Source organism: Montipora foliosa, chromosome 12 (assembly GCF_036669935.1).
Source record: "Montipora foliosa isolate CH-2021 chromosome 12, ASM3666993v2, whole genome shotgun sequence".
Classification (NCBI taxonomy): Eukaryota; Metazoa; Cnidaria; class Anthozoa; order Scleractinia; family Acroporidae; genus Montipora; species Montipora foliosa.
Window position 1 is genome coordinate 41,493,527 of NC_090880.1, and position 22,500 is coordinate 41,516,026.

The 22,500-nt window shown below is 38.7% G+C and overlaps 2 protein-coding genes across 3 annotated transcripts in view; both read right to left on the bottom strand.

Moving 5' to 3' along the window:
- Window positions 1-1,423, bottom strand: part of LOC137979899 (uncharacterized) — an 11,146-nt gene extending 9,723 nt beyond the window's left edge. Inside the window, exon 1 of the mRNA XM_068827215.1 lies at window positions 567-1,423. Coding sequence (XP_068683316.1) covers window positions 567-1,182 — 616 coding nt within the window. The 5' untranslated portion in view covers window positions 1,183-1,423. The remainder of the gene's footprint in view (window positions 1-566) is intronic.
- A 12,170-nt stretch (window positions 1,424-13,593) lies between these two features.
- Window positions 13,594-22,500, bottom strand: part of LOC137979427 (uncharacterized) — a 14,826-nt gene continuing 5,919 nt past the window's right edge. Inside the window, exons 4-8 of one of the 2 annotated variants that reach the window (XM_068826685.1) lie at window positions 21,826-22,002; window positions 20,278-20,355; window positions 19,013-19,204; window positions 18,116-18,265; window positions 13,594-17,908 (exon numbers count right to left, since the gene is read on the bottom strand). In XM_068826685.1, coding sequence (XP_068682786.1) covers window positions 17,723-17,908; window positions 18,116-18,265; window positions 19,013-19,204; window positions 20,278-20,355; window positions 21,826-22,002 — 783 coding nt within the window. In that variant the 3' untranslated portion in view covers window positions 13,594-17,722. The remainder of the gene's footprint in view (window positions 17,909-18,115; window positions 18,266-19,012; window positions 19,205-20,277; window positions 20,356-21,825; window positions 22,003-22,500) is intronic. The other variant, XM_068826684.1, reaches the window with a different exon arrangement.

A 22,500-nucleotide genomic window follows, 5' to 3' on the forward strand; every position in this document is an offset into this window, starting at 1 on the left:
CTTTTCGTTTTTATCAAGAAAGCAGATTATTTCGAACATTCAGTTCAGAATCATGTTGCCTTATTTTCTATCACAGTTTGCTTCCTGCAACTAATTCCCTACAGATGTGAAAGAAATTTCCAAGTGCGCGGCGGGAAATAATACAGGAACGTCCTATCTTTTTCATTTAGGTAAAATTTCTCCCCGGTTGAGTGATTCATCATTTATCCAGAAATTTCTCTTCCTTCCTGTCCATAGCAATTAAAAAGCTCGGTTAAAATTAATACCTGATTTGTGAAATTTTCCTGGTCTAATTCACATAGATATCTTGAAACTCTATATCTCGAAACTTGAGAAGATACTTTTCAATTTAAACATAACAAGAACAACCCTTCTATTTTCAGCCTGCGCACACTCGAGCCTGGATCAGTCAGTACCTTAATCAAATAGTCCGTCAACATTAATCATAGAAGTGGTCACATCGTAAGCACATGTACGAACGAAAATCATAACTACGATCCGAAATTAACCCGCACTGACTGCACTAATTTTTGCAAACATATTATTTAACCAAATTTTCAGCATACCGTTCACAGCATTTGGAGAAATCGTGATCATCCCATTGAGTATCATCATCACCAAAGTCAAACCCGCAACTGCTGTGAAAAAAGTCAGGACTTGAAGAAGAGCAATTTCTCGAATACCAAAGATACCACAGCAATAGTGTCTTCCCACGTTCTGGTGTTTTGAGACATTAAAACGGGAAGAGGTGCTATTTCTTTCTTCTTTGCTGCTTTTCCTTTCCTGTTGGTTTTCCTCTCGTGAATCTGTTAAATTGTCGTAAAAACCAGTGTTGTTCAATTGATCGGGAGAACAGTTCGGTTTCTTAGTCTTGCCTCTCTTTCCCGATGGAGTCACTTCATTACCACATTGATCACCTACCAACGCATACTCATCGAGGTAAAAGACTTGTGAGCGGTATCCTGCGTCTGGTCTAGCTTTGCCTTCCTTACCCCAGCCAGAAGAGTCGAAAAAAATTTCTCGTCTTGGAGTTGCAGCGGTGTGACCGAAGATTGCATCATCTGGTGGAACAAAGTCTCTAGAGGTGCCTTTGCGTACTTTAGCCGTGTGCGTCAAATTTCCCGCGGAAACTACATCGCTACTAAATGCAAGATTGGAGTAGACATTTGCCAAGGTATCCATCTCAAAAAGATATACAGGGTAACTCTGGTCTTTCTCAGTAGCTTTCTGTAATTGCCAATAGAATGCCTACTTTGGCCTCTTGTCTCTCTCTCTGTGGGAGCCGGCAGTTTAGTGACGTTGGGAAAGACGCTGATATTATAAGGTGCTCATGAAATTCAATACCAGTTGTTCATGCATACCGTCGTATCTTTTGAGGCCCGCTTCATATGATCTCGGTTACCGGGGTAAGATCGGCTTCTGTTCCTATAATAACTTTTAGTGCGGTTACCGAGGTAAAAAGTGGTGACTCGATCATTCAGGTGTCAATCTAAACGAGCAGGCCTGGCGAGAATTTTTCGCTTTCATTGGGTTCAAGAAACCACGAAATCCTTTTATCGTTTCGTTATAAATTAAAAATAAATTCAACCGAAATTGACTATAGAATAAAAGGGACGTAGCAAAAATATTTATAACATAGCAAGTAAATTCGTTTAATTAAATTCAATACTGCACGATGGTGCTTCAGTTTTCCATAGTGCATGATGATGACGTCGCAAACAAATGCTTTGCAAAAAAGAAAATTCCCTCGTGAGTGACTATAGCAGATTATATAATATTTCCGACAAGGTAGTCTGTTCATAGTTAATGCATGGAGATGGTTATGAAACTCGACAACTTCCTTTCTTTAATGTTTTTGTCTGTATTTTTGGCCTTGACCCTGCACAAAACATACCTTTTTTCGATACGATAACCAATCAAATCCTTGGATTAAATTATGAGCGACTAATTTGGGAGCCCATGAGAGACCAATTCACCGTCAATTCAACATCGATTGCGACAACATTGTTTTCGCTTTTGAAGGTTTTAAGGTTTCGTAACCAGTCCCTCGATTAACTATGGTTTGTTGCATGAAGTGCAATCCCCTCTTCTGCTCTTTATTGCCTTGTTTATTTTGTTTTGGAAGAGCATTTAGCCACTCTTCGTGGGTCTCTTTGAGGGAACGAAAATTGACAGGTGACTTCACGGTTGTAACGGAACTTTTTTTTTTCTGATTAAATACAAAATTGAAAGAAAAACAATCGGGGAGAAGTTCAAAATTTTCACAAGCGTGCTATCCCGCCCTCTAATGTGAAAATATTTTCGAGATCTTATGAAAACGTTGTTGGTGGTTAGATGAGGCTCACGGATACAGAACAAGCTCCGGATCCTCTGAAGGTGTCTTCACAATTTTAGCACATCTTGCAACGAATTAAAAGCTACTTTTCATCGTTCATCTCTTCATCTCAATGTCAAAGCCAGTTGCTTCCAATTACAACACTTTTGTGATTGCGCTATGAAATGTCGAAGAAAAACAAGTGTAAACCTTGTGATCTGCAGAGAATATGTCAACCATGCAACAAATTGCTTTCGTAACGTAGTGGGGATTTGTAAATTCCATGCACATGATCATTTGGCGTAAAATGGGTAACCAGTTGCCAAAATAGTAACTCGATTTCTACCACAAGTGATGAGGTAGAAATTAATAGAAGCCTTTTTAAAGAATTTGCCGCTCGTATGGTGTTAGTATATTGTCCGTTCTTTTAAAAGTAGCCTGATTTTACTTCGAAATGTAGATCATATTCATGTACGTGGCTAGCCTGCGAGCAGGCTCTCTGTCTGCGGTGGGAGGGAAGGAGAGCCTGCACGCATCCCTTTGAATTTTGAATGCCGCCCCCTGGTGTCACGCTGAGAGAGCTGTCAAAAATTAGCCAATCAGCGCGCACCCGAAGTAAACATTAAAAAAGCAGTAAGCCACGCGTTGTGTATTTCAAATTGCTCGAGGCAGAAACTAAAAAAAAACTGTAAAGGAAGGAAGCCTTCGCCAGAAAATTCTAACAACTACTGCTGATGCTGTAAAGCGTAGTTGAATATTCTGTACGGTAATTCGTAGAAGTCCCTTCCACAGGAAATGTGTTTCGTTCGTCACGGAAAAATTCAGCACACAAACTTGAAACGACGGGAGTCGCAATAGAGAAATCTGCTTTCCCTGACCGTATCTCCACTGTGTGAGACTAGTCGACCACAACTGCTGCCAAATTTCGGTGAAGAGAAGCGGACTTAACTTTTTAAATTCATTTTAATGAAATACGGACATTACAACCACTACTACATCACACTTTAATACTAGACATATTCTAACACTTACACCGTTTTATTTCAAAGGTTTATCGAGTATTTGTGGTTATAGATATGTATTTTACTAATTCAATAATTTGAAAATTGGAATATTTTGTTTTCAATTGTATCGGAGTATTGCGGAGTTACCAGGAGATCGAGCAATCATTTGTGGAGCCACCTTTTCGGGTTAGCCAAATACTTGCTAAAATTGTGTAGAATTCCTCTATCGTTCTTTATCATTAAATCAGCAACTGAGCCGAAAGGCCCATTTTTTTCCAAATGTGATCATCGATAACGCTTTGTCGAGGACAGAAAACTACCACGGTGACATGAAGTCGCCCTAGCTCGTTGTATTTTGGCCGCTACAAAGAACAGTTGAGTAATAAGACTTTTCCCGAATCCTGTGGATAACAGAGACAGAACTTCCTTTCCTTCCAGGAGAGAAGCCATTGCATCGCGTTGCCCGACCTTTAATTATGTAAAGTTATGGTAAAATTGAAACAATCTACAATTTTCTCAAACGCATTTCTGACCCCCTCATCTCTGCGAAGCGAAGTGGCTTTCTTGTTGTCGGAGCTTGTCAATGGTGACGTCATGATGTAATTTAAATTCACCCAATCAGTATTTTGCGTCCAAAATTTGGACGCGACATTCAAAATACTAAGCCATGCGGGCAGGCCCCCATTCTACCGTCAACCCCAGTTCCTCGGAGGGCCTGATCGCAGGCTAGTACGTGGCCGGAATTGATGACATAACGAATATTTGGTGGATTCCACGAAAGTAGTGGAACATACCGTGTTGTTTGCCTAAATTGTCTTAGCTTATAAAACTGCTTCCCTTCTAATAAAAGTTAGTTTCTCTAGCAATGAAGACGAGCATAATTACCGGTGGTTATTTTGGCTGGGTTAGAACAATCAATCGAGTGTGGAACATGATTTATAAAGGGATTTTTTATGATTTGACAGTAGGTGTTGACTTCATGAAAAGGGTCACGTTTCTTTACATCCATGGTTCACTTGGTCCATTTTTTTTGTCTGTGAAATCAACCAGTTGTTAAACTGCTTTTCGGCAAGCTATGCAGAATTCAGAGAATTGACTTATCCCTCATGACATGCTAGGAGGTATGTCCGCGTGTAGCTTTCAAGTTGGCATATGGTGATGAAGGTAATACTCCTTCAAGAAACATGGGGCAATGAGAGCGAGCAAAAAGGCTATTTAAAGGCCAAGAGATTAGCTACAAATTGCATAGCACGTACACGTTTGCAAAAAAAGGTCCATAAATGTTACTCCCCAATGTGGTTTCCACACATAAACGGTTCCAAAGTCGGGGAGGATTTTGCATCCTGTTTCTTAAAACTACAATAGTAGTAGCTATCGCTAAGTGTCAACGAGAGTCATATAATGTATAGATTGCAGACTTGTATCAGATTACCATGTTTGGAACCCAGTAAACACTTAATGACTGGTCCCGAGGGAAACAGTACATTTTGTTTCCCGAGAAAATATTGCGCTTTCCGAGGGAAACATCCAGTAATTGTCTTTGCCATTTCAAATGATCTGCTGATGTACTATCTGGTCGTGCTAAATATGTAATGGGAGTGATGAATAGTTGAACGAGCTACATAAAGGTTCCGGTCAGAACAAAACAAAACAAAACAAAAACAAAAAAAAAATGGTGGGGTGGGAGGGAAAAACAAAACGCTGTTGTTAACGAACCGAAGCCCAAAGAGAACTGACAGGGAAAGGAAGTGTACGGCATAAAGAGGAGCACATGTGCATGATGAGCACGTGCTATTAAAAATGGAACCTTTTTGGAGACTAGAATAAATCCTGTTAAGTTACAGTGGACTTTGCCAGACGAGAAGGATACATTGTAATCGGACAACCAGTTACTGTTCATTGTTCTTTCTTGTACTTTGAACTAGTCTGTACCGTTACTTAGTACAAATGCTTATTCAAATGTTGAATGTTGGGTGACAAATAAACAGAGATACGATTATTGCTAATACGTCAATATGTGTGTTTTCATAGGGCATATATGTAATTTTCAGGTTTATTAACATCAGTTTATGCTACCATAAACCAAACCAAAAATTATAGACTTTTGATTGAAAGAAACTTCCGTTATTACGGACTCTCGATCGCTTTTACAGACTTAACCGACACATGTTCTGGTCCTGACAGTGCAATTCTACAGTTCTAACTCTCGTCATAACAGTTAACGAACGGCATTTAGACAGCATCAGGATTTATTTCTTCCGTTTTGATGATCTAATTTCTTTTTTAGTTGCTTTTTTTTCAACTTTTAAGACCAACTTTCTGGTCTTAATGCCATTACTAGGTTCGTCCAACTCGTCCAAATTATTTCTGCGCTAGAGTTGGTTATAAGGTCAATCTGACGATAAAGATCTGAAACAGTGTTATCAATGGAATGTCTTCTCGCACCCTGCTATTACGGTCTTTGGCTATTAAATAGTAGAGCCGATATGTGCTTGAATTTCTCACTTTTAACAGCACCAAAATTGGCACAAATATGGTATTTAATGAGCTGATCAAAAGAGATATGGAGACACAGGCGCAAGTTGTACTTAAGGGTTGTTTATGCATAAATTAAAAATGGCCGCCACTTTGAACCGGAAGCTAATTCCATTTTAACTAGGGAGCTCTAAAAAAGACCGAAAACAAGTAAAATGGACAAAAAACGGCCTAAAGAGCAATAAATGCTAAAGTTGATCGTTCTCTTGAAAGAAAAAAAACTGATAAGTAAACGAAATAAAGAAAAAATTCAAAATGGCCGTTATTATAACGGAAGAAAGAAATAAAAGAAATAAAAGTCAAATTTAAATCCCCTTAATGGTATAAAAACAGCTGGGACGAACAGAAATGAGCTTAAGGATACATAATTTGATTATTTGTTTTCCAAGTAGTGATACAGAAAAAAATAAAACGAGAAAGTATAACCTACCCATTCTTGACCGGAAATGGAAAAACTAAACATTCATTATGACGACTAAAGAAACGAAATTCAGTTTCAGTGGAGTTTCTTTTTACTCTTTCTCGTTACTACACTTTCAGATGTTTGTTGCATAAATGTTTGTTCAAAGTGTATGCTGGTGCGACATCTGTTATGTTCATGTAACAATAATGTATGAACAAGTGTTTTGGCAAGTAGAGGTGATTCACTGGTTTTCGCATTCCTCTTGACATGCACACAAAGCTGTACAGCGCAGGCTAACTGTGCGACAACCACATCCTCCACGGCATCCCTTTTTGCAGCCACATATGACTATCTCTTGGCACGACTTGGTTATTTCCGGTAGTGTTGTCCATAGTGGCCTCCACTCTCCACTCTCAGTTATCCAGCCCCAATGTCGTGGACTTGGAACAAGAGGACTTTCGATGAGCGCTTGTTCCCAGATGTGGCCAGCCTGATAGGCTGTGCGCTTAACGTGCTGAAGTAAAGCATCGCGTGTCGGTGGGATGGAATCAAACCTACAAGACTTCCGAGTAAACAGTTGCTTTCGGGCTTCGTCAACAGTCAAGCAGCTACTCGTTCTATCATACAACAGAACAACATATCGCTCAAGGACTTGCATACAGTCATCACCCCCATGGCTACGGTAACGGTCTGGGAATACTGCCCAGTCCCGCGATAGGGCGAACACTGACCGTCTAAGGAACTTTCTTACTTACAGGTACGCGAAGAGACTTTGGAACCAATGTCTATGTTAGCCATTAATGTGAATAATTTATATGTATTGTAATTTTTATGTTGTATATGTATTGTACCCAGGCTGACACCACTGTAATCCAGCTTTTGTGCTGTTGGGGAGTTGGACAAGGCGATGAAAATAGGTCTAATCTGAGGGAAACTGTTCCAGGTTTCGAGTGCTGTCTTCTTGGACGACGACGGACATAAGTGTTGAATTGGTCTAACTGTGCAATCGTAAGAGCTGCATGACCCTTCGAAACACTCTCTGCTTGGTCGTTGATGTTTTGTCCAAGTAAAACCATTTTCAGAAAAGAAATCAAGGACTGGGGAACGGACCTAACCTGACAGTTCTCATCAAACGATCTGTTAAACGAGTATTTATTGCCTAGTATGTCTTTTCGAATTATTGCCTTTGCTAAGTGCATTCCTTCGTCGTCCAGATCTTCTTTGTCTCTTTTGAAGCACGTTACCTACGTCCTCACGAAATACCAAGTAAACATCACGCCCCTTGTTGAAATATTCCAGGCTAGGTACTTGGTGAACAATCCGTTCTTTACGATGAAAAGTGTTTAACTTTGCAGTCGTCTTCATACCGAGCTGTTCCAGGGCAGAGGTGTAAATCTTGGCAAGGTCTGCTACCTGATGGTGGGACGTTCGGCTCCAGTCTTTCGAGATTCTTCAATAAATGTAACTACTTCTGCCATGGCAATCCCTTCTAGCCGTTGAGGCTTCTCCTCATCTGGGATGTTTTCTCGTCTTGCGTACTCAGCTCTTCTATAAAGCATCGTTAAACACGTTCCATGATAACGTGCCTCTAGTGCGATAAGATCTCCCCCACCAAGTCTAGCTAAAAGCTTCTCATCATTAAGTTAAGTAGCGCATTCTCGAACTCGAGCATCCAAATTCCATAGTTGAGACTTTGTGAAACGGCCCTTTTTTAGATTCGCATATAATACAAGATGCTTGGGAATCTTTCGTATAAGAAGCAGCATTTGATCGGGTAAACGTCCCACCTGCTCCAAGATGTTCTTGGGCTTCAGATTGTCTTTTCTGAGCTCGATTTAGTTGGGTGGAATTGAACCTATCGTAACAGGTTTTGTGAAAACTGGCTTTATGTCTGTACAAAGTGGCGAGGATGCCATCACCTTCATCTATTTCGGCAAACTGTTTTAAATGTTCTCCGAGTGTCTTATAACCGGCTTCTTTATCCTGCCGTTTGGATTGTGCAGGGCATCGCAGCTTTTCCTTAATCGATTGCTGGCAGATAACACAACTTCCAATCCGTTTTGTCAGCACCGCCTGGGTTATCCATCCGAGCTGTCAACATGAAATTAACAAGCGTATAAATTTTCTTTGAAAGAATAGTAAAAAAAGAAAAGAACGACTTGCATAAGGAACCAGTGAAATGGAAAAATCGTAAGATCGCGGTCGTGGGTCATGTTTAAGCGCACAATAATTATAATAACAATCTCGTACCAATGTTAGACTGCGTACTTGTTCTTGGAGGAAGGTCGTTTTATGACTTCACATAACAGTGTTATTCTTACATTTGCCAGTTGTTTGTTTCGTGCATCACAGAGACGTTCTTTTATTAAGAGCATGTGTCCTTCACTCACGATTTACGTTCTTCGCGACCACGCAGTAGCCTCGAGAAAGGTCACCCAGGGACCCTGGAGTAGTAAGATTACATGCAAACGCAAGCTATTTTTCGACCCCACCTACCCGGTTTACCCGCCCATCTGCATGTAATCAGTGGCCCGTTTCTCGAAAGTCCCGAAATTTTACGGGCCATTTTCGGGCTTCACAATTCCCCTTGTATTTCAAGAAAGGAGATGATTTAAGTCGTCAAACTTCACAGTTAAAACATGAAAAACTTCACAGTTGAAAACATGTTAAAAGATCGGCTTTCCATAATAAGCGGTTGGCAGTTTCACGAATGGTTTTTCTGGCCCGAAAAGTTATCGAGAAACAGCTCCGATGTTGACTGCTAGGGTGGGCAAACTGTTTCAACATATTCAACAACCTGGTATTCAGTCCCAGGCTGTAGCCGTGGTTGTTACTATGGATACGGATAGGGATACGTGTTTCATTTTGCATGGGATTTCTTTGGGTTTTGGAACTGCCCTTTCCTGTTTTTAAGAACGAAGGGTTTGTGTAGGGATTGTTTCTTATTTATTATTCTTATTTTTTAAGAACGAATAATTTTCATGTTCAAATATTTGTTTATCCCTCTTACTTGATTTAGTTTCTTATACATGTACTATCTGGCTGTTTCTGAAATTAAAGTTTTTATTTTCACACAGAGTTTGTTTTGTTTTGTTAACTCCACTGTGAGGTTGAGAGTTTGCTTTGTGAATTTCTCTTCCTCATTTTACAGACTAATTTTTGGTGTTGATTTTCCCTCAACTCACCATCCACACACACAGTATTTTCCCCACACTTACCCACTTTACTAGAGATTATTATCTCAGTTAGTGGAGAGGAACCCCTTCTTGTAAGGGGATTCTTGCTTCAGCGCCATAATCATGCCACAAAGGTTGCTAGTCTACTGCTGTTTTTTTTTTTTTTAACTTTATACAACTATCTCAATAGGTATATACAGCAGGGATACCACCTTTTGTCCTAGTCAACTCTTTGCTTGGTAGTGGTGTTCACACTTTGCATTACAATACACACAGATACAATTTGGTTTTATTTTCTTAACCACTAGCCTAATACTAACTTAGAAACAGCTGTATTATTATTATTATTATTATTATTATTATTATTATTATTATTATTTTCAGTTTCTGTCAATTGACACCTCACGGGATTTTTCCTGGTAACATCCAAAAGAACGAATGATTTATGCACCTGATAGGATTTTTCCCTGGATCCATCCAAAAGAACGAATGATTTATACACCTGATGGGATTTTTCCCTAGATCTATCCGTAAGAACGAATGATTTATACACCTGATGGGATTTTTTCCTGGAACCATTCAGAAGAACGAATGAATATACCCCTGCAGTACACCCTGTATAAATAGCAACACAATCTCACTTGGGCTTCCATGTTTTTCTGGGCCAATCTACCCCTTCTTTGGCTTCATAATCCCCATTTTGTAGTAGTCTTTTAGTGAATTGCGCATTTTCCCTGTCGTGCTGGTTCCCAGATCGACTCCTTCGCATTTTTCATTCCCAGGCCCTGTGTGCAGTTTGGGTCATATTTGAATTCTTTTGTCGTAAGCACAGCTGACGTTTGCTGGAGTCCTTGCAAATTTTTGGAGAGAAGGGAAATTTGTGCCAGCTTTTTCTTCCATGTAAGTAACCAGGTATCCATTTTTCTTTATTTTAAACTATAATTTTGTTTCAGTAATCATATTATACACCGGGTAAGTGTGTTCTTGGTTAGTGTTATCAGTCCCAGTTTTGCTTGATTGGCTTTGCAGTTTTGGTCGCGTTAGTCTGTCCATAGTTTTGGTGTTGTTTTCTCCTGGTTTTCCGCTTGTCCTTTTCTTTTTCCCTTCTTGACTCGGCACAAGGGGGTCGGGTAGAGGTCCAGCGCTGGACTAGAAACCTCCTTGCTCGGTTGCGCTCTACCCCTGAAGATTCGCAGCCATTTACGAGCCTATTGGTGTCGTAATCAGCTTTTCTTTACCTTCGGCTCGTTTAGATTTGCCTCATTTAATACATCTGTGTTTCATTTTTGCAAGGGATTTCTTTGGGTTTTTTTACCTGCCCTTTCCTGTGGTTTTAAGAACGAAGGTTTTATTTAGGGTTTTTTCTTATTTATTATTTCTTATTTTTTAAGAACGAATAAATTTCATGTTCAAATATTTGTTTATCCATCTCACTTGATTTAGTTTTGTTGTACATGTACTATCTGGCTGTTTCTAAAATTAAAGTTCTTATTTTCACACAGAGTTTGTTCTGTTTTGCTAAGTCCATTGTGAGGTTGAGAGTTTGCTTTGTGAATTTCTCTTCCTCATTTTACAGACTAATTTTTGGCTATGATTTTCCCTCAAGTCACCATCCACACACACAGTATTTTCCCCTCACTTACCCACGTTACTAGAGATTATTATTTCCGTTAGTGGAGAGAAACCCCTTCTCGTAGGGGGATTCTTGCTGCAGCACCATAATCATGCCACAAAGGTTGCTAGTCTACTGCTGTTTTTGTTTTTTTAACTTTATACAACTGGTCAGATCAAATTAACCAATCAAAAAACACAGAATTGCTCCAAGAGAAACAAAATTCTTATCTTTGCTTTTTGATTGGTGAATTTGATCCATGACTCCTGTTCCCTTGGCAGCGGATCAAGTATCCTTGTGATAAATGTAATCGGAATGTACGAAGCAACCAGGACGCCATTTTGTGTTCAGAATGTAATCGTTGGTTTCATGCGAAGTGTATCGGTAAGCGAAAGCATATCTTTAAATATTAAGTAGAGCAGCAGTACTTGGATTGGCAGTGTTCTTTTTGTTCAGTGCCCAATCTAAGTGATTCGTTCTTTGGTGACGATCTGCAAGGAGTTGGAAATAATGGAAGTGTGTTCATGAAGAAGTCAGTTGGGATGAACAAATGAACAATGGCCGCCGCTCTCGTATCTTTGAGAAAATCACCAAAGAGTTCATGAAAATTGTAAGATTGGTCCTATCAACGCCAACAGTATTGCGGGACACAAATTTTATGAGATACGACATTGGTTACGGTCGGGTTTCTTCGATATCTTAGTAATCTCGGAAACAAAGCTAGACCAAATTTTTCCTAACATTCATGTTCAATATATGATTGATGGCTTTCGTTTCTCACGATTGATAGAAATATACATGGTGGAGGATTCATGCTCTATATGAGGTCTGACATTCCGTTTAAGTTTCACAGAAGGATATCAACAGAGTAACGTGAAAAATATGGAACTGAATTCCCACACACATATAAATATAAATATAAATACAATATAACTAGAAAGGCAACAATATATTAAAGTTGATCAAATTTCATAAACAACTAGCAGTACTGTTATATATCGGAAACGGAATACTATCCTCGAAGATGAACATTTGTTTTTGCATGTCCGCACAATGATTGTCCGCTCGCATGCCCAGAAAAGGAAACTCAACGAGATACAAGTGCCATCTGTTATTTATGCAGATTTTGAAGCAATAACAGAGAAAGTACAAGGATATAAACCTAATAATGACAAATCATATATTGATTCATACCAAAAGCATACTGATTGTTCATACGGATATAAAGTAATGAAGGGGGTAATTTCTAAAGAAACTGTGGTGCTGCGTCGGTGGGGAAGTAGTATACAAAAATTTGGTTTTATAATGTAAATTGACCACCGTACAGAGATTTTAAAAGCTGACGTTTCGAGCGTTAGCCCTTCGACAGAGCGAATCGAGGAATTATGGGTTGTGTATAGTTTTTATAGTGGAGTATACACGGGACCTACACTATTGGTGGTAACATGGCAACAACGTGAAAAATAGGAAACATTAATGAATCTGGAACCGTCCTACAAAAATTCATCTTCCAAATTGGAACCCTTAATCCCCACGGTATTAACGAACGCTTTTCATTTAAGTAATGTATTCCTATTTTTGACGATGCCATGTTACCACCAATAGCGAAGGTCCTACTCCTCTACAAAAACTACACACTACCCATAATTCCTCGATCCGCTCTGTCCAGAGTTAACTCTGCTCTGACGAACGGGCCTCCATAGTTGACGCTCGAAACGCAGAGTTAATAGAGAGAGAATAATAGAGAGTCCCCTCTATTAACTCTGTCGAAACGTCAGCAGAATCTCTGTACGGTGGTCAATTTACATTATCAACTCCGTTGATAAAACCAAATTTTCGGATATAAAGTAGTTTGTTGTTATGACGATAACTACACTAAATCAGTTCAGATCTACAGAGGAAAAGACGTAGTACACAAATTTATAGAAAAGATGTCAGAAGAAGTCAAATACTGTAGTAAGATCAAGAAAAAATATTTTAGCAAAGACATGGTAATGATAAAAGAGGACGTCAAAGATTTTAAAACAGCTGACAAATGTCATATATGCAATACAAAATACATAAAAAGAGACATTAAAGCTAGAGATCATTGTCATGTAACTGGAAAATACAGAGGATCAGCTCCCCAAGACTGTAATTTTAATTTGAAATTAACTAAGATTCCTGTCATTTTTCATAATTTAAGAGAATATGACAACCACCTTATCATGCAGCAGATTGGTGAAATAGCTAAAAAGTATACATACAAAAATAAAAAAGGTGAAGAACAACAGATGAAGATAAAAGTCATCTCTAATAATATGGAAAAATGTATGGCTTTCATGTTAGGCAACCATTTAACATTCACTGATAGCTTCCAGTTTATGAGTTCAAGTCTGGATAAGTTAGTAAGCAGCGACCTACCTGATAAAGCCTTCAAATACACCAATGATATATCTAAAAACGAGCAATAGGCCATTTCCGAGTTCGTGTCTGCCTCCTCTTCAAAGAGAGTCTAAGTGCGAAGTTTTTCTTATGAAAATTAGTTTTCATTCATATGTAAAGTAGAACTAATTATCATGACAAAAAGTTTGCACTTAGACTCGCTTTGAAGAGGAGGCAGACATGAACTCGGAAATGGCCTATTCAATCTGATGAAGCAAAAAGGCATTTATCCATACGACATGACAGCTTCGAAAAGTTTAACAATGAACAGCTACCATCAAAAGACAATTTTTACAGCATTTTAAACCACGAACACATATCTGACGATCAATATCAACAACAGGCCTTATTTACGATAGCCGCCATGTTGGTTTTCATAATGCCATGCAAATTAGCCATGCGTTATGCTGGAGGGGGGGGCGGCAAACATTGAAAAAAAAGCAAATTGCGGAAAATCGGCTCAACGAAATATTGAAATAACATTGCAAAAAGTCCATTTTAGTATTTAGAATTAAGTACCTTTATAAAATCTTTTTATCTTTTGATTGCCTTTGACATTTTGCCTTTCTACTTCGTTATCTGCTCATTTTTCACTAAAAAGACGTCGAAGTAACTTGTGTAATGATTGCATTTTACTGCCTAGGTGATAAACATTCAATGAACGTGAAACAAATCATCTGTGTGGCTAAGGTGTTCGTGTTGTTTGGCCCCTAAGAAGTGTGTAGCAAATTTGAATGATAATAGCAAATCCAACATGGCGGCCATTGTGAATAAGGTCTATTGCTCAAAACGTGTGGAATACTCTTGATTTAAAATCAATCGGTGAGTTTCATGACTTATATCGTAAGAGTGATATCCTTTTGTTAGCAGATGTTTTCGAAAACTTTAGAAAGAACTGTTTACAATATTACAAGTTAGATCCTTGCCACTATTTCACAAGTCCTGGGTTGCGGCCATGGGATGCTACGCTTAAAATGACTGATATAAAATTAGAACTAATGACTGACATAGATATGTTTCAATTTATTGAAAAGGGTATGAGAGGTGGTATCTCATACATAGCTAATTGATACGGAAAAGCAAACAACAAACACATGAAAAATTACAACGAAAAGGCGCCTTCGAAGTTTATCATGTACTTGAATGCTAATATTCTTTACGGTTGGGCTAATATGTCTCAGTATTTACCAACCGGTGGTTGTAGATGGTTGACCAAAAAAACAGATTAACAAAATCAACTTAGCTACCTTAAAAAAGGACAATAAAAAAGGAATGATATTGGAAGTCGATCTTGAGTATCCTAAGGATTTGCATGATATGCATGATAATTATACATTAGCAACTGAAAAAAATCAACGCAACTAAAAATATGTTATCACCATATAGCGAACAAATAAGACAAAAATACAACATCACAATCGGCCAGGTAAACAAACTGATTCCTACTCTATCCAACAAAGATGTGTGGGTTATTGACCAAGCGTGAGGTCAAGATGACTGGATATTGGCCAAGTTCTTTTTTTGCGTGTTTATGGACCGAGACGAAGTCGAGGTCCATAAACACGCAAAAAAAGAACGAGGCCAATATCCAGTCATCTTGACCGAACAATCTTGGTCAATAAAGGATTTATTATATGACTTAAAACACCAAAAAATGATCTTTGATCTTGCGGGACCAAGCGAGAAATCCCGAGCGGGCACTATCGCTCCATCTTGCCCGCTCGGGTAGCCAATCAGAGCGCGCGATTTGGTTCATCTTGCCCGCTCACGGAGCTAGTCATATAATAAAAACATATATTACATTACAGAAACTCTTCAATTGTACATCGATCTAGGATTAAAAGTAGGAAAGGTACACAGAATGTTAGAATTCAATCAGTCTCAATGGTTAAAACACTATATTAATTTCAACATACAAATAAGAACGAATGCAAAAAATTCATTCGAAAAAGACTTTTTCAAGCTTTTGAACAACTCTGCAGCTGTTCTCGGTAAAAACATGAAAAACATGAGAAAGCGAGTCGATATAATGCTTGTAACAGATGAGAATAAATTATCAAAATATTTAATGAAAATCTTGTGGCTTTACTTAAGATCACAGAAACACTAACTTTTAATATACCAGCATACCATATATGCCCCACGTAATATTTAAAGATATGCTTTCGCATACCGATACACTTCGCATGAAACCAGCGATCACATTCTGAACACAAAATGGCGTCCTGGTTGCTTCGTACGTTCCGATTACATTCACCACAAGGATACTTGGACCGCTGCCGAGGATGACTCGGGTTTGGATGAATGTCTCCAGAAAGATTGATCAGGTGAAACAATCGAGCACCATCCACATCATATGGCACTCGGCTTTGCAGAAACGCCCTTCTTCCGCGACGAAGTCGGAATTGTAATAGAAGACGTCAAAATGTGGTAAGAACATCAGTGACACACGTGACTGCGTGATTCTTGCCACATTTTGACGTCATCTGTGACCTGTTACTGAACAGATGCACAACAACATGGAATCTATTTCTTACATAGATGTAAAACAAAAATGAAATATGAAAAAAAAAAAAGTAAACGCGGGAAGGCTGGAGATGCAAAACTTTTTATGTCGATTGACAAACGATGAAAGTCCCCGTCCCATGGGGAACCAAAGCGCTACTGATCATAAATCCCCAAAAGAAATTTTTTCATGGCTTTTGGAAACTAAAAAAGAAAGTTCTGCTTTAATTTTGTTTCTTTTAGCTACAGAAAATAAGTTGTCAATATTGAATATAATATATGAATAATATATGATGATAATTAACAATTATTCCTCGAGCCCGTTTGGGCTCTGAGTCAGTAGCCCATGAGGCCGAAGGCCGAATGGGCTATTGACTCAGAGGCCATGAGGGCGAGAGAAATAATTATTTTAGTAAAATCCAACTAGTTGGTCAAAAAAATATCGAGACAAAACATCTTTCGCTAGTTAAAGCTAGACTTTAATTGTTGTTTTGGTTTTCAAGGCCGGCGCTTTTCGCTACTAGTGGGCTATAACAAATAGCCTACTATTAGCTCAACCAATCAGAACGCAGCATTGATAATAGACCACTAGTTGGATTTTACTAATAAATATCTTATGAATATATATGTGTTGAAAATAAGTTATAATTGTGAGGCAAGCTCATTCTCGTCTTTCATAAAGACAACTCGCAATGTCCTTCCGAATTTGCTTCGTGTTGTGATAAATTGATAGCATAAACCGGTGTTTTCTCTAATCCATCAGTGGAATCCGTTTTTATTTCAGTTCAAAATTAGTGACTGGTTCAATGAGATAATCAGCACGTTAAAGTGAGAGTGCAGCCACTTTGTTGCTCTAGCACGCTCAATTCAAAAGATAATTTTAGGTTCATATTGGTTCAGAGAATTTCGCGATGCTCTCCGGCGATACTCATTGAAGCAAACCGTTTGCAGGACTAACCATGCAGCAACGCGCATTTTAAACTTTGAAGTGGTTAATACTTTAAAGTCATTGGCTTAACTTGTCGTCGGCCGTCAAGGTTGGAGATTACGCAAGTTGTGATCTAATATCTCGCTTTGATGAAGATACGCTTGTTAGTATAGCATCACGCTGTAAACAATGAAGCTCATTTGTTGACGTGACATGCACCTCTTCAGAAAGAACTCTTAAGTTCTGTTAAAATCAATGTAATATGCTCGCACAGGTCTTATTAGATTTTCATTTTATGGAATTGGAGGTTGTGGTCGATGACTCATACCACGGAAAAAGGACCACCCTGACTGGAGGAAACAGCTGTCTTGAGTCCAGTGAGTCTCTTAAAGTAAGGGTAAAAAATCCATGAGGACCCGTTTTAAATAAACTACGTAAAAACAAATGTTACGATGCACTTACAATTTCGATTCTTCTACCTGAATATGTTAATGATACGAAGAAGCCGTGTGAAAGAGCGCTGGCCATAAGCGATATCTGTATTCTCACCATTAGAATTATCATATGCGATTATTGCTGGCATTGCTTGGCAGTAGCAATGTGCTATTTCCAATCGTTAACGTTCATCTTACGAAATTTTTATGGCAATAGGAAATTTTTTTTCCTTTAAGGCCATGCGTTATGAGATTACATATTTTAACTCTAAAAAATACTCTTACTAGAAATAAATTGGTTAAAAAACCAGGGTAGAGATTGAATTCCCGAAATTGCCTTTCACATAAAAAAGTAAGAACGTTATGGTACAAGTTAATTAAACCACTTTAGCCTATCGGGCATGACCAATAATGAAGGTTGCATGACTTCTTCTCCTGCTGCGTTGGATGAAAGTGATTGGAGGCCCCTTTGCAGTTGCATATGTATTTCCGTTTGTTTGAGGAAACCGTTGACGCAAGGTTATACTCTTGAGCGAAGTTTGTGGAACAGGTTACACCAATTATTCTTGATCCCTGCAAAAAGGATACAAAGATGAACATGAGATCCGATATCAGACATACCATATGGTAGCAAGAAGCAGCGACCTTTTTTTCTCGAATTTACAAATCTTCCAGGAATTAAATTATGGTTCCTTTGTTTTGATGAGCAAACATTACGATTCGGGCGATTATGGTCAATTTCTTGCCTCTGAAGAGGTTAACTCGTCTTGACATACTTACTATTGACTCAGTTACGCTAGCGTCTGCAACTGTATCGTGACCATTCGTACGGAATCCGATTTCAACATCGTATTTGCATTGACTAAGATCTCCTGTACCGTTCAATCCCGGTGCAACACTCGGACCTGCCATCTTGCTGACGTTGGTGATCTGAAAAGTTGAAAATGAAGAGCAATTCTTGGTTCGGACTTTCTAACAGTAACTTTAATTATAAAGGTGCTCACTCTTTTTGGCGTGGTAGTTTCCTGAGGTCTCTTCGCTGCTAACTTAAAGGTGAAAGTACAGTTAAGCGGGAAATACATGTTTTCTTATCAGTTACAATATGTACAGGTCAAAAGATCACAGATTTTGCCGCACGAGAGGCTAAACAAGAGTTGTTCAGAAATAATGCTATGGCAGAAGATATTTAAAGTTCATTTGATCATGGGTAGCCGTAGCTTTGGGGTAACTTGTTTTGAAGATGAGTTACTTAAAAAATCTACTAAATTCGTTCAGTGTAAAGAAGGTGCTTTGGTGGGTGAATACTATTTTGAAAAGTCACACTCGTGATCTGTTTCTATTGCTACTTCGTACATGTAAAACAAAACCTAGTACCTTACGGGAGAGGTAGAGAGAGAGAAGTTTGTTTAAGAAAATTTCGGGCTTTTCGACGAGTAGTAACCTGATTGCCTTATGTCGTTTTACGTTGAGTTTTAAGCTAAATGTCACGGTTTAAAGAGGATATTATGTGGGTATGGTTAGTTAATGACTTCGGCTGCTCGAGGATAAAATAGAAAATAATATAATAGACTGGAATAGAATGGAATGCAATGGAATGGAGTGAGATGGAGTGAATTGAAATGAAATTAAATGGATTGGAATGAAATAGTTTTCTGAGCACGAGACGAATCTGCTTACTTTATGCACAAGTTCCAGCTGGGTGGCGTTGACTGCACTCCACATCGATAACCACGAAGCTGTGATCTGTTCTTGCAGTCTTTTATCAGTAGAGTTCAGTGAGAACCACATTCGAGTCAACTCATTCTTCACTTCTCGGAGGGAATTATTAAATGACATCCGAAGGGGTTGAACGTCGCCGTAATGTTTCATCTGTGTTTTTTCAAATTGAAAAAAAAGAAAGGTTTTGCTGTAATCAAGACTCTTCTGATTGCAAGGGTCACTGTTAATATCTGATATCAGGGATCAAACTGTTGCAGAATCGGTAACACGAATGAAACAAAATTTAAAAGCGTTCATGTTTCAAGTTCGTAAGTGTTAGACTGCAACACTAAGCTAACTTGATAATTGTTGCGGAGCAGGCGAGGCGACCATGCAACAACATATTCCAATCTAAAGTTAACATACTGGCCTCGGTGGCTTTCGTTCACTTTAATGCATCTAAAATGTTACGCAGTGAAGTCTCCCTTTGTCTCAAAATGCAGTCACGAGCAAAATTCAGACAAGCTGCTGATTCTCGGCATGGAACCCGCAGAACAAAGCAAGCCAAGTGAAACACCTCTCCCGGATAACTATCATTGTCATTATCATTGACCTTCTAATCTTGAACTCTCCATTCTGAACATTACGCCCATTAGTAGTAGTAGTAGTAGTAGTAGTAGTAGTAGTAGTAGTAGTAGTAGTAGTAGTAGTAGTAGTAGTAGTAGTAGTAGTAGTAGTAGTAGTAGTAGTAGTAGTAGTAGTATTAGTAGTAGTAGCAGTAGTAGTAGTAGTAGTAGTAGTAGTAGTAGTAGTAGTAGTAGTAGTAGTAGTAGCAGTAGGAGTATCAGTAGCAGAAGCAGCAGCAACAGCAGTAACAGTAGCAGTAGCAGAAGCAGTAGCAGAAGCAGCAGCAGTAGCAGCAGCAGTAGCAGTAGCAGTAGCAGTAGCAGTAGCAGTAGCAGCGGCAGCAGTAGTAGTAGTAGTAGTAGTAGTAGTAGTAGTAGTAGTAGTAGTAGTAGTAGTAGTAGTAGTAGTAGTAGTAGCTGTCGACTTTAATTATAATGCGATCTTAATTTATGGGACATGGAATCGAGTCCGATTCTGCTACTCACATATAAAACAATATCAGTTTCAAATCCTTATGCTATACTAGTTTATCATTATGCTGTCGTAATCATTATGCATTTGTCTTTAATTGTTGTCTAGAAAAGACACCAACGGCCTTCAAGTACTAAATGTCTTACCTTTAGATCGATTGTTTGGTTTATTCTTTGTTCTCCTGAGTGGACTTTGTCTCTAAGGTCATTCAAACTGCTTTTTATCTGACAAAACAGGAGCAAACACCAAATTGACCTTTCAACAGATGTCCCAGTTTAGTTCAACAGTAACAAAAGACAAACACGAGAGGCAAGTAACGTATGCGCCTCTCTGCGGTGGGAGACCGTTGATTAGATAGATAAATCGTTTATTAGATAAAATCACCTCGCAGTCCGAAGACTGAATTACGCGATAATAAATAATACACTATAGTACATTATGATAAATATAAAAACCATAATTCAATTAAGTGCAAAAAAACTATTAAGAATTGAAGATTAAAAAAAAAATTACAAGTACAAGAAAAAATTAGAAGAATTATGGTCTAACATTTTAAGACCATGGTTGATCATGAAGGATTTCTTAAACCGATCTGTTTTACACACAGGAGAGTTAAAAGTTCTTGTTGATCGTAAATATCTGCAATTGGTATTCTTGGGTGGATGGAGACTTGCCAACTTATGGTCCTTATTATGCATTATGTCTTTGAAAAGATCACATGACAGTTTCTCTCTCCAATCATAAATTGTTGGAATCCCTGCTTCTCTCAGCGCACTACTACACTTAAGATCAGGAAAAATGATGCGCATAGCGCGTTGCTGAATGTGCTCGATTTCATCAGACAGGTAACAGGGGAGACAACTGTGAAATAACTGACATGAGTATTCAAGTACGGACCTAATGGCCCTACAGAAAAATAGTATAAGATCACTAGAGCAGATGTCAGATTGCTAAATTGGAGTAACCCTAACCCTAATCAGTCCATTTTTTCCGTTTATTCTCGTTAACAGACAGCTTCTAGAGACACAGGTGTTGGTTGTAGGGTGTACAAGAGAGCAGGGGTAGTGTAGTGGTGATTCTCCGGCGGAATCGGCCCCAAAATAGATGTCGTTTTTCAACTCGTCAGCAAGAGGTTCTCTTTGTGTACTTCACTTCTTTTTCCTAAAAAAAACCAGAGTTTGAATTGATCTTCCCCACAGAAACTTTGTTTTGAGTTTATTTTCAGTCTCCTCGATTCATTTTCTTCAATTCCTCATTTCCGGTCTGACGGCGAAGGGCTAACGCTTGAAACGTCAGTCGGATCACGAATTTTTCAAGCAGTAGTTAATTTAAAAACAACTCGTTTGACAAAAGCAAATTTTCTTGTTTCACTGGCACCCCACCGACGCATGCAGCACCACAGGGGAACCACAGTTTCTATAGAAACTAACCCTTCATTGGCCAATTGATGGTTTAAATCTAACGTCACGGCGGCCTTGTTGGTGTATAGAACTGCATTAAAATGTCATTTTGGAATTTGACTCTATTATTATGCAAAACTTGTGTGGCCATTTTCTATTGTTTTGTACACTAACATGGCCGTCTCCTCATCTCGTGGATGCAAACCAAGGATGAGTAGACCTCTTGTGTTAGGTTGTTTAGACTTGAGACGTAAATAAAGTGGCGATTTAATATTTTTACACAATTCTGAATACCTTCTGAATTTTGTCTGTAAATGCAATTCCGGTGGCCCATAACGATCTTGTTTCTTCCCGCAGTTTTTGATCAGTCTCGTTAACTTGGACCCCAATATCGGATATCATGGTAATTAATCGTTTCTCGGACGAATTCAGCATCATTTTGAGGTCTTCTTGGTCTCTTGAGAAGTTTGCCTATCATAAATTAATATAGAGGTGTTAATAGCCATTAACGTCAATTGACATTAATAATATTCATATTAATATTTGTAAGAAATAACTTCAGCCACCTTAGTAATGTAGTTAATATAAATTAGCATTTACAACAGGTTAACATGATGTTAATTGCGTCCAAGAAGGAGACGCTTCCTATGTGAAAGGTTGGGTCTTCTGTGTATTCGTGGATGACCTGTGCATCTTCTGAGCGCGAGAAACCGATAAAAGAGGTTGTCGGTCGGTTCAGCGGTTCCAAATAGAAACGTCACAATAACATCCAGCTATTGCCATTTTGCTGCTTGCACAAATCTTGAAAATGAAACTACCCGGCCCAATGAAATGAAATGAGTCGAACTTGACAGAAATCAAGGGAAAAGAGTCATTGTACTCAATCAAAAATAACGATTCCTCATACTCAGTCACATGAAATGAGTCGATTGAATGAAACGAGTCGTTGTACTCGATGGCCATTGGGCA